The sequence below is a fragment of the Monodon monoceros genome, unplaced genomic scaffold (assembly GCF_005190385.1).
Source record: "Monodon monoceros isolate NGI ecotype Baffin Bay Population unplaced genomic scaffold, NGI_Narwhal_1 Super_Scaffold_6, whole genome shotgun sequence".
NCBI classification, from domain to species: Eukaryota; Metazoa; Chordata; class Mammalia; order Artiodactyla; family Monodontidae; genus Monodon; species Monodon monoceros.
This window is the reverse complement of record NW_021703783.1, coordinates 84,948,924-84,961,992: the sequence shown is the minus strand read 5'-3', so window position 1 is coordinate 84,961,992 and position 13,069 is coordinate 84,948,924. Positions and strand designations below refer to the sequence as shown.

Sequence of the window (13,069 nt, the reverse complement as noted above, 5' to 3'; positions counted from 1 at the left end):
CTAACCTCTCCCTGGAGCTCCCGACTCTATACCCAAATGCCTACTCAACCTCTTCACTTGGAGTCTAATGGGCATCTCGAACCTGAGGGCCAAAATCTCAGCCCCTGCCCTTGCCTAACTCCAAAAGAAACCATTCCTTCCCCAGTCCTCCCCTTCTTGGTACATAGCCCTGCCGGTTGCTCAGGCCACAGAGCTCACTCTCAGTTCCTGTCTTTTCCTTCTCCAACATCTCTGCCATCAGCAGGTCCTGCTGGCTCTAATTCCAGAACATATCCAGAATCCATCACTTCTCTCCACTTTTCCACTGCTACTGCCCTTGTCCAAGTCACCATCCTCTCCTCCCTGGACCACTGCCACAGTCTCCCTGCTTCCCTCTCTGTTCCCCTCCAGTCTGCTCTCCATATGGAATCCAGGGTGATTTCTTAAAATAGTAATCAGATCTTGTCCTCCTTTGCTTACACTCACCACCCAACAGGCCTATTGGTTCCCAACATATTTAGTATGAAGTCCGAACTCCTTTCCTTTGGCCACAAGGCCCCGTAGTACGTGCCTCATCCTTTTTCTCTCACTGTCTCAAACCATGTTCCTCCTCAGGCACATGCCTGGCCAGACTGGCCTTATGTCTGTTCCCTGACTATGCCAAGCTCACTGATACCTCGGGGCTGTTGAACTTCACTCTCCCAGACCCTTGCTTCTCTGGCTCCTGTTCGTCCTCCAGGTCTCAGCTCAAATGTCACTTTGTGCAAGAGGCCATCCCTGACCATCAATCCACAGTACACCCCCTCTCCCCGCAAACCAGTCACTCTTTCACACCAGCCTTCATCTGCAGCACTTATCACTATCTTAAATTATTGTTTGTGTTTTTATTAACTTCTTTTCCATCTGTTTCCCTCCCTAAGAAAACATAAACCCCAGGAAAGCAGAGACCCTGTCAGTATTTACCACTGTATTCCCAGTATCTAGAACAGTGCCTGGTACATAGTGAAAGCTCCAGAAATGGATCAATTAATTAATAATATAAGCACTTGAGATGATCCTCCATCATCTCAAGTTCAACAAGACACAGAGTTGCTTTGTGATCGGTGCCCTCATTTCCAGGCTTAAAACCAGTCACTGTGGCCTCCTTCCTCTCCTTGGCTCTCTTTATTCCTGTCGGTCAACACGTTGCACTGATTTGCTCTTTGCTGTTGCTCCCCATTTTTTCTTTCACAGGAAAAAAAATCTTCATCACAGCCTTCCAAGTCCAGACCCCACCCAGCCTGCCTTCCTTTCCTGCCCAGCCTGCAAGAGAAGACAGGGGACAGACCTACCAGCAGTTACCTTTACTGACTGCTGGCGATGCTCCAGGCGCTGTGCTCCCTGCTTTACACACATCATTTTGTTTAATCCCAGTAACAACTCCTAGGAAACCGTCTCCATTTCAAAGGGATAAAATTGCTCACTTAGCGCTCAGGACCTCTACCTCTTTGCTATACTTTTTCTCAACCTGAAGCCTTTCTTTGAATGCTGAACAGAGGTGGCCATGAAGAAAAGGAGAAATGTGTCCATTCAGTAAGCCCACAAGGCAGGGCAGGGCTAACGGGTATACATTACAGGAAAGCGCACTCAGGCTCAATATAACCATCGGAACGGTGCCACCACAGAACGGCTGCCTCAGAAAGCAGCAAGGGCCCCCCTCCACAGCTCATGTGCAAAGTGGAAAACCATCTGCCAAAAATAATCTAAAAGAAATTCTTATACTGGGGAAGATGGATTTGGACTAGACTTCTAAAAGGTCTTTTTAAACTCTGAGATTTTGTCCCTATCTACAATAAGCTCTCAACTTCTCTCTCATGAATGGTCTTCACCATATAGTTTACTATTTAACTATATGTAATCCTTTGTATTCATCTTTTTGCCAACTCCTTAGGGGCATTAGCCAAGGGTCGAGTTTCCTTTCTACCTCCTAGAGAGCCCAACGCGGTTTTGAGCCCATGGCAGTGACTTAAATATGACCAAATAGATTTCTTTGGGCTGTCAAGGCAGATTCTCACTGAAGCCCAGGGTGCACATATGGGTGGCATATGCATTTAGCTATTTTGGTTGGAAAAGCTTCAGTGGGCTTGTATGGCCAGTTGGCCAGTTGGACTGGGGAGCTATGAATCTAGGGTGATGAAAGCCCTAGTACCAGTCTGGATAAAGATGAGACATTCCATTTCTGATATTTACTAGGAAGAATAAGTTATACTAATTTGGGGAGGGAAGATTTTGTCTTGTTATACCTGTACATTTAAGATATTTAATTATTCCACAGACACATTGAGTGAATACCATATAATATGCAAAGTGCTGTGATGGGGGCTTGGGGGGGGGTTAAATAAATTAGTAGGGCATGTTTCCTATCCTCGATAAATGTAAAATATACTTAAAGTTAGCAAACAAGGTATTCTGATATTTAACAACAACATATACAAATATTTTAAAACCACTGCTAGTTTTGAATCTTTACAATTTATATATAAATGAAAAGAACTTGAAAAAATAGGCTTCTGCTACTGTCATGCCTCTGACTTCAGATGGGTGACATTCAAGGAAAGGATCAAAATGGTAGACCTTAGTTACAATAACAATCCAGGGAAAAGATAAGCTATTCTCAGATAATTAAGAGTTGACAAAATGTGGTTAATACTCTTCTGATAATTGTTAGCATTTATGTCATAATTCTGAGTGTGTGAACTTTAAACATTTTTAACTTAGTTTTAAATCTTAGAAATGATTAGAACAACCAAAAAAAAAAAAAAAAAAAAAAACCAAAACAAGGTACCTTGGAGGCAAGGCTCTGGTCAGCAGACAAAAGGTTGGTGCTCTAAAAACCCTCCTCACCTTTTATTAAAATAATTTTAACTTCAGTTCTATAAACTGCAGAGAAAACAACCAGGCACACTAAGTATTCTTGTGTTGAAAATTCTCGAATAATGGACGTATGGATTTCCGGTAAACAGGGCAGATGAAACACATGCTTATCTCTACTCCTTCTCAAACTCCTTATCAAAACTCCTTCTCCAAACAGGAGAGTTGACAAAATTAAGGTATAAACCTATAAGGAAAAAGAATGGACAAGAGAGAATTTTGAAAGCTGATGAATAGAGGAAAGAACAGTAAGTGACTTGAAAGAAGGAGAAAAATAAACCTAAGTACCTGCAGCAGAGGCACGAGGAGGTGAGCTGACTCAGCCCTCACTGCCACTCCCGGGAAGGCTCAGGAAATAGCCACAAAGCGCTGGCAAAAGGGGGATGAGGTGTGGGGCTGAGGGCAGCAGGACCGACTCAAAGGCCCCCATCCATCAGCAGTTCCAGTGGGCTCTGCGTTACAAATGTGTCTGGACTGATCTCTTCTCACCAATTCCCCCGCCACCAGGCTTTTCCCACTCACCACCTGGGCTCTTAAAACAGCGTTTTAACTGGTATCACTGCTCGTTCACTCGCCCTATCATATTTCTCATCTGCTCAGGCCCCTCCAGGGGCATCCCTCTCCCTCAGAGTAAAAGCCGAAGTTCACAGAGTGACCATCAAGGCCTCACCTCTGACTCCCTCTGCTCCGGCCACACTGGCCTCGTGGCCAGGCCTCGAGCACTCCAGGCTGGCTGCAGCCTCAGACCTTCCTTTTCCCTCCACTGCTCGTCCACCTGAGAGGGTCTGCTCCCTTACTGCTCTCAGGGCTTTCCTCAAAATCATCTTTTCAATGAGGTGCTGCTCCTCGACCACTTTACCTAAAACTTCAGGACTAACCACTCCTGCCCCACATGCTTCCTATTCTGCTCCCCTATCTTTTTTTTTTTTTTTTTTCCTTCTCAGCACTTAACATTATCTCTCTTGCCCACAAGAATGTAGGCCCCACAAGGGCTGGGATTTTGTCTGTTTTGTTTACTGCTTATCACCAGGGCCTAGAATAGTACCAGACACTTAGGAGATACTTAATAAACATCTGTAGAAATATATGTCTGTATAAGAAATCATCACAACCCGAGTTTCTATTCTCCACCCCATACAGCCAAGAAACTACCCTTCTATCCCAAAACTTACCCGAGAAACTGAACCACAATGACCCATGATCCCCAGGTAGCAATTACAGCAGAGGGTGGGGTGAGGGGCTGGCCTGATACAGAGGAATAAAGTGAAAGTCTGTGCACTGAACCAGGGGCTGCAGCCCCCAGCCCCTATCTGGCTTCCAGAAGGTCAGCTGATAGCCTTAAGCACTGCACCCACCCTCATTCCCAGCTGCAACCTTCAGGCAGTAGCTAGAAAGATCCTACTATGTAGAAACTGAATGGTTCGCTGCCTGATCACCCTACAATGACAGCCACCAGGCAACAAGTTCTGTCCCTGGGACAGAGAGCTTTCAAAGTTCAAGGAGGCAGCAGACATTAAAGGAAAGCTTCCAACCACAACAACCAGACCCTAAAACACATAGGAGGGAAAAAACCTCTCTAGAAACGGAGACAAAATTAGAAACAGAAGAAAAACAAAAAACAAAACAACCAAAGAAGTAAAGCTAAAAACTAAAAATATATACATATATACCTGTTGTTGTAAAAAGGAGGAGTACAAATTAAATTTAAAATTGTAATTAGAAATTAAAAATATAATAGGTAGGTTAAAAAAAATCTGGAAAATAAAATCGATCAAATCGCCTAGAAAGAAAAATAAGAGAAAAGAATGGAGAGTGGGGGGAGAAAAGGTAAGAAAACTAGAGCATCAATCTGGAAGATCCAATATCTAACTAAAAGGAAACCCAGAAAGGACATAGAGAAAATGATGGAGAAGAAATTACTAACAAGAAATATAAGAAAATGTCCAAGAATTGAAGGAACTAGAACTTCCAGAATAAGAGGGTGCCTGATTTCCAAGGGCAAGGAATGAAAAAAGGGTCTATGGAATTTCAGAATTCAAGACAAGAAGAAGATAGTAAAAGCTTCCAGAGAGCAGGGTGGGGTGAGGAAAGAGAGAAGGATGGAAGGAGGAAAACAGAGAGAAACAGAGCATACACACAACGATCAGGAAGAATGACATTACAATTCAGGTAAGTAGCATGGAATCCAGACGATAATGTAGCAATGCGATCAAAATCCTTAGGGAGAAGAATTTTAAAATCTAGAATTCTATATTCAACCAAAGTATACATCAGGTATGATGACAGAGCATGTTCAGACATACATGAGCTCAAAAAATTTACTTTCCATGCACACTTTCTTGGCAACGTAACGGACGGACTATCCCACTATGGGGGTGGGGGTGGGCTGGAGAGAAAAGTGACATGGGAAGAGCCAAGAAACAGGGGCTCAAATGGGAATTTCATAAATGACTACCATTCAGCAGACTTAGAGTGTGCTGTGGACTGTGTGCCCGAAAATTCATATGTTGGAGTCCTAACTCCTGGAGTACCTCAGAACGTGACCCTATTGGGAGACAGGGTCTTTAAAGAGGCAATCAGGTTAAAATGAGGTCATTAGGGTGGGCCCTAATCCAGGATGACTAATGTCCTTATAAAAAGGGGAAATGTGGATACAGACATGTACAGAGGGAAGATGATGTGAAGACACAGAAGAAGACAGCCATCCATCTACAAGCCAAGGAGAGAGCCCTTAAAAGAAAGCAACCCTGATGACACCTTGATCTTACATTTCTGGCCTCCAGAACTGAGAGACAATAAATTTCTATTGTGTAAGCCACCCAGTCTGTGGCATTTTATTTTGGCAGTCCTAGCAAACTAACACAGAGTGCTTCCCAACCTTTTTGGAAAACATTTTAGGGCACACAAGATGAGCTGCTCAGGGCCTTGGCTGCCCCAGGCTCTGCTCTGCATTCCTGAGGGTTACAAGGATTAATCTCTCAGTCCACCTATTACGATTCTTAAAACGTTGGCTGGGAAGGTCTGGCTCAGAGTATATAACCACCACAGTTTGGAGGAAGAAGAGTCAGAGTGCTATAAAAGAAATCATCTGGGGAAAAAATGATCCTAACAGACTACTGATCACGTGGAAGACTGTGCGGAGAGGCTGTTGATGGTATAGAAGAATGGTAAGGAGAATAAAGAAAATAAAGCAAAAATTTTAAATGAGATAATTATTAACTTCTGAAAAAATAAAGTTACATAGCAAAGGAAATATACTCAACAACTACTTGGTTTGGGAATGAACAATATTTATGTAGTCAAATTATACAATCTAAATAATTAAGTAACTCAAAATTATGATAAATCTATGCAGGGAATGGAGCTTGGGAGCAGGAAAGAGAGGTAGCAAAGTGCTTGGTCCTCCTACCTGTCACAATGGGAGATCAGCAGGTGACATCTAAAATGGATGAATGAATATAGGGCTGCTTAAGAATATTATTTAGAAATACAAAGATGAAGATGAGACGAAATTGCTTCTAGGAAGCAGAACTGGAGGAAAGGCAAGGACTTATGTTTTTTTAGTACAAGCCACCCTTTTTTGTACTATTTGACTTTTTTAAGCCATGTGCATTTATTATTTAATAAAAAAAATTATACTTAAAGGAAATAAAAATTATGTTCAGTTAAGCGTCCTATGTTATTCCTCCCATTACTCTGTTAAAGTTTACATTACCTATTTTTTTGTTTGTTTGCTTTTTTTTTCCCCAATCTTTTCAATAAATCTAATGAAGCTGTAAGAGAAGGGAATATCAAGGGAATCTAGGCTAATCAGAAGGTTTTACCCTTGGATTAAAAGCCATCTGGAAAAGGAAAACTAGCAAGATAAACTCCTCACTACAAGTGAAAGGTCATCGAGACCCAGGAGGACTTTTTTCAGTTTCATATAGTGATGTACTAGTCAAAGCCCCCTAAGAGTGAACAGACCTTTAAAATCTGCTACGTTTCAGATCACTGCAAGTTGGAAACCACTTCTGTCAATGAACATTATCCATAATTGTTTGCAAAAATGCAACAGCACAAAGACTTGTTGACATTTTACCTAGTGGTCTGCATTCATAGGAACTTACTGATCAAGTGTGGTTTTCATTTTCAAAAGTAGCACGTTGATTATACTGTAACATATATACACTTATATATAATATACAGATTAAAACCTGGGTAAAATCAATCCAACAAGAGTGGGGAATCTGTTCCTTTTCACTTTCCCCCTACCTTCAATTCATTCATATATTTAACCGTTAGCAACTACCTACTAAGTATCTACTACGTGAAAGGCTCTTATGAGAATATAAAGACACGGTCCCTGTCCTCAAGAAGTTTAGTGGAGTGAGAACACAGTGGATAATCACTGAAATGTACTCCAGCCTTCAACTCTTTACACAATACTCTGATGGAGTAATGCACAGGGATTTGGGCTTCAAGTTTGCAAACTGATTCAGAGTGGAGATGTCCTCTTATGGTGTGCATTCTTGTAAAGCTTCCAGTGCCAACATTTTACAAGGGAAGTATCAAGCTTTGCTCTTGTCTAGGTAATAGGTCAAGTAAAATAGAGGCTGTTAACAAGGCCACGGCTACCCCAGAAAGACTCAGGAGTGTATCTCAGAAATTGTCAAGACCAAGAGAGAAGGAGAAACAGTCTCAATATAGAGAATTTGACTTTCACTAGTAAGCAGTGGAAAATACGAGAACCTCAAGATATGTTTAAAAACACTCAAAAGTTAAGAATTAGCATCTCAGGAAACTGTATGAAGTAGAGGTGTCAAATTCACATTTATAGATGGAAGCAATTCTTTCTTATAAAATATTGATAGGCTGAAATAATCTTGTGTCTGTTAACTGAACTAACAAACGCTTCTGATGAAATAGTATCTTAGTCTGAAACGGTTTCATTGATGGAATGACAACTAAGGCTAGATTCATTTGACCAAACAAATTGTAATATTTGACATACTTGCTTGGCAAATAAACAGTCGAAATCATCAAGAATACAATGTATAATTATCCTCAAACCAATCAATTAAAAACAGGAAGATACCATACCAGCAATTTATAAGCAAAGGTGAGGTTCAAAGTTGAAGAGTGAATGAATAACAGCCAATATTAATGATCATTGCTCTCACTTTTTGAGCACTTACTATGTGTCAGGCACAATCCTAACCGCTTAACAGTCAGGACAGCATAGTAGTTAGTTAAGAGCATGGACTCTGAAGCCAGGCTGCTAGGGTTTAGAAACGAGTTCTGCCACCAGCTGGGGACCTTGGGCAAGCGGCTAACCTTTCTGTGCCTCTGCTTCCTCATCTATAGAATGCAGATCATAACAGCACCTACCTCCTGGGATTGTGTAAAAAACAAATGAGTTAGGAAATGTAATGTGCTGGAGACACTGCCACACACACAGTTAGTGCTACAAAAGTGTTAGCTGCTGTTGCTGTTCTTAAAACTAGTAAGTGGCAGACAGAGAAAAAATTCAAACCCAGGACAAACTTAAATACTAGGTATATATTGACTAAAAGAGACCTTACTGATAATGAGTTAATCAATAGTGACACAGTGCACACATTTCTTGAAGATAAAAAAACAAAACAAAACAAAAAATGAATGAAAACCCAGCATTAACCACCAACGGAAAGAGTGAGGCTCGCCAGTGGGATGAGCTGGAGAAGCAGCGTGTAGGAGAAGGATCACTATGCGGTGGACACAGCATTGCACTGGAGGCGGGAGATCAGGGTCCTAACACCAGCTCAGTGACCAGCTGCGCAGCCTTGACTGGCTGCTTACCAAGCGGAGTGTGAACTTCCTCATTTGTTAAATAAAGGGGCAGATGAAGGTGTCTTGTGGTGCTGGCATCCTATGATACTATGCCCCAACAGAACATACAGTATTTGAAATATATACCTTTCATAAAAAATAGGCATTAGTATTTATTTCTGAACAGCCACTTGTACTTTAGTAGGTACATCATCTAGAATGTGTTTATAATTATAATTTTGGCCCAAGCAGTTGTAGAATGAAATAAATAGCATAGAGAAGCAAAACTATGGTATATTTTTAAATGCCATTAAAATATAAACAGGTTAATCTGAGAAATAAAACGAGAATACTTCTGATAACACAGTAATAATTTTTCAAACATACTAAATTCTTCTAATGAGCAGAGTTATAAAGTAGTTCTTATAGAAAGTGGTTAATAAATACTTTACTATAGTTATATAAAAAAGTTGAGAAATGAAACAACTTACCTTTTTGCCCATGACGACTGCTGAATTTGTCTCCAATTTCTGGACGCCTTGTCTGTCTCAGCAGCATTTTGATCAGAAAAGCATCTTCGGCATTCGAAGATATCATCACTTTTTCAATATATGAATCCGTTGCCCCTTTGTAGCTAATATTAAGAGGAAGTCACTAAAGCAGAGTTTTCAAACTGCCCTTTGTGAACCTATCACCCTGGCTATATTTTATGTAATACCTATCACAGAATATTTTGACATTCCCATTTTGGGCTCTGAAAAAATGACTTTCATTTTTCAATAACAAATTCAAATGTGACAATTTCCCTTGTACAGTCCTAGTTTAAAATGGCTAACATTTATTATGAGGCAGGCATAATGCAGTTTAATCTTCACCACACATACTATTCACACGTTGTTATTCCTTTACAGGAAATAAGGAATAAGGAAAACTTATAGGAAAACCGATGCTAAGAGAGGTTAATAAGCACTTGTCCAGGACACATGCCTCATACAAAGCAGACCTGGGATTTGAGCTGGAACCTGTTACTCAACTCCAAATTATTAACCACTTTTTAAATATTACTTTTATCTACTCAGCTCTCCCATCGTGAATGTTTTCACACACTTCAGCTCTTATCTGTTTTTCATACCATTATTCAGAGTCTACTCTGTGTCAGATCCTTGTAGGCTCTGGACATACAAAGATTAAGTAGACATGGTTCCTGCCCCAAAGAAACACACAACCAATAAAGGAAGAGAGAAAGGTAAGTGCAAGAAGGTTATCAGTGGTATGGGGAAGAGGAAAGGCCCAAGGGAGATGACAGTCAGTCCTACCAGGGGCTGGGGATGACAGTGGTAGCAGGGAGGGGCAGGCTATCAAGGGCTGCTTCCCAGAGGAGGGGACCCTACAGCTGAGTCCTGACCAGGGGGAACGAAATTCCAGGCAGAGGGAGCAGCATGAGTAAATGCACTGAAGTCAGATGGAACATTTGGAGAATAAGAGACAATTTACTAGAAATATGGGGGCCAATGTGCAAAAGGGTAAGGCTAGAGACGTATGCCAAGGGTCATGGACAGTCGTGTATGTATTACTATTTCATTTGGCCTTTATCCTACAGGCAACACTGTCACTGAGAGTTTTACTCAATCTACTCAAGTTTTATTCTAGTTGCTCAATAGAGTAACATGAAGAGATGAGTAATTTAGGGGAAAAAATTACTCTGGCAGTAACAGAGAGAGCCTGAGAGATGTGGGGAGGTACAAGACTGGAGGCGGATAAGTGGTCACCAATAACTACGAGTCCGGCAGGAGAGGAGGGCCAAACTCAGACAGCTACAGCTGTCATCGGTGGATTAGAGAACTGCTAAGGAGAGAGAACTTACAGGATTTACCAAATTAAGGTTTGTAATGGAAAGGAGTCAGGATGGCAGTGCCACTCACCAAGGGAGGGACCCAGAAGGAGCATGTCTGAGGCTGGGGTAGGCGAGGGGAGAAAGATGGTTTGGATCTGGGTCTGGGGCCCCTGCTGTCCAGGTGCTGGTATGGAGCTGAAACTGGGCAGATGTCTATCTGGGAGTCACCAGCCAAAAGGAGCTAACTTCCAATTTCCTCTATTCCTTCTTTTTAAAAACCTTTCAATGTATTTCCAATACATACGTGATGGGCACATCTTTGTACTGCGGCTGCTGGGGCACATTACTTCCTTCCAAGGGAATCTGAGTCACTGTGGGCATGGACTTATTTACAAGCACTTGCTTGTTTTCTACTTTCTCACCTAAGAAAGAGAGAAGGGTGTTAGACAAATCACTATCATCTGTGTGGAACGCAAAGATTATTGGTGCATAAAACCATGTGGTTAGACTTGGTGCATGAAATCCAGACATGGAAGAAAAAAGAGTCCACACAGTGGGAACTAGAGTTCAACAGGGCTTGTCTGTAATTTTGCAAGCCCATTTGAAAAACCCATAGATTAAGATCACACTGTGTATAAAATTAAGAAACTCATTTAGGAGACCATATTAATGCGAGAAAATTCAGGTCAATAGGTAGCAATTTAAAATACCTCGAGTGTTAGAACAGGTTTGGGCCACTTACTAGTTATTTCAACCAGTAATAAGTCACCACCAACCTAACCTGGACAATGAGAAAATACAAATATTTCTTTGATTTTCCTGCTATTCTCACCTTTGCTTGGTACCTGTTCATGGTAAGCTCAAAGACCAACTACTACACTACTGTCACTGCGCTTATTTTCCCTGCCACAGCACCCAGGTTTAAGAGTACAAAGGCAGCAAGAGGGAGGGGAAGCCATGTACCACGTGGCTCGGGGCACCACGGCGGATGCAGCATCACCGCCCAGCACTCACCCCCTGGGCAGCATCCGTGGGCAGGGCTGTGTGGACTTCCTCTCCTAGCCACCTTTCCAACCCAGCCGCCCTTCTCCCCACCTCCCCGCGGCTCCTGTCGCCTAGCAGCCTCAAGAGCTCTCATTTGGCCCCCTCTATCTTTGCTCCCTTCTACTTTCTTCTCCACACTGCGCCCTGCCCCTCCCCCCCATCCCCATAGGCACACTGGCCTTCCTCTGGGTCCTTTAGTGAGCGAGCTGCAGGATACCTGCACAAGCCCTTCCCACGCCTAGACATCCCCCCCTTCCGCTTCACCGGTTAACTCCACTTATCCTGCAGCTGCTGGTCACCTCCCCGGGGAAGGCTACCTCGACCTTCCTGACTAGGTCAAATACTCTTGCCATAAAATTGCCCCATAGCTCCTTATATGATTCCTTAACCTGGTTGTAATTTGACCTATGTTTGTGTGCGATCCTTTGATCAACGTTAGTCTCCCACACTAGCCTACAAGACTCATCGGGGCAGGGGCTGTGGGTTGTATCAACAAAATTCATCACAGGTTTATAAGTACAACAGAGTCACAATTTTTAGTGAAAGAGGATTCTGAAGTCAGTCTGTAAGCTAAATGCACAAATGATGAAATACTGGTGTAGATGCAGGGACACGACCTTATTCTAAATATTTCCTTAAAGTGGCTTTATTCAAAATAATAAGTAGAGAAGTATAACTAGAATAGATTGCTGTTATGTAAAAACGTATGCACAGAAAAACACACTGGAAGGAAATTCATCAAAAGTGACCACACTGGTTGAGTTAGGAGAGGGTTTTACAGGTTGCTATTTTTTTCTGCCCTGTATACCAAACATTTAGAAATACTGTTGAATAACTTTCATAATTTAAAAATGTATACATTAAAAAAATTTTTAAAGGCTTTTACCTGGAGAACAAATACCATCTGCATCTAAAATTTCATGTCGCCAGATGGGTTTCCTTGTAGCAGCATCCAACATCGGCCCCATCACTTTATCAAAAGTCTGATTGGTATATCGTTTCAAAGTACATTTAGCATTTTTATATACAAGGCAACGCCCAAAGCCTAAAATGAAACCAAAATGGGTTCAGAGCCACAAGTAATATGAAACTATGAGAGGTCAAGATTTGTGTTATTCAACAACCCACCACACTCTACCTCCCTTCCCCGCCAAAAAAACACCCCCAAACTGCTCTACATTTAGATAATCTGAGACTGGCCAAACCATATAACAATCTGATAACTTGAAGAACTGGCTCAGGATCTCTACTAACCATATTAACACTAGAATCTCTACAACCATTTTCCAGCATGGAATATACCTTGTCAGGTTGGAGGAAAGTGAGAGAAACCTAAGAATGTCACTGGGATTCTTTGAGAGCACAGAGCCATAGCACATGAAAACTGGAAAGGGCCTTAGAGATCACCTGGCTTAACCCCTCTGTACTACAGGTGCTACGAGTGAGTAGCAGAGAAATTAAGTGGCCAAGGTCACCCAGCAAGGTGGTGGCTGAGTTGAGACAGACCGAGTT

At 41.9% G+C, this 13,069-nt stretch overlaps 1 protein-coding gene across 2 annotated transcripts in view; it reads right to left on the bottom strand.

Annotated features, from left to right (window-relative positions):
- Nucleotides 1-13,069, bottom strand: part of POLR3B (RNA polymerase III subunit B) — a 115,095-nt gene that overhangs the window by 25,079 nt on the left and 76,947 nt on the right. Inside the window, exons 21-24 of one of the 2 annotated variants that reach the window (XM_029205894.1) lie at nucleotides 12,444-12,602; nucleotides 10,818-10,935; nucleotides 9,171-9,313; nucleotides 2,845-3,076 (exon numbers count right to left, since the gene is read on the bottom strand). In XM_029205894.1, the coding sequence (XP_029061727.1) occupies nucleotides 3,006-3,076; nucleotides 9,171-9,313; nucleotides 10,818-10,935; nucleotides 12,444-12,602 (491 nt within the window). In that variant the 3' untranslated portion in view covers nucleotides 2,845-3,005. Of the gene's footprint in view, nucleotides 1-2,844; nucleotides 3,077-9,170; nucleotides 9,314-10,817; nucleotides 10,936-12,443; nucleotides 12,603-13,069 lie in introns of those variants that run through there. The other variant, XM_029205893.1, reaches the window with a different exon arrangement.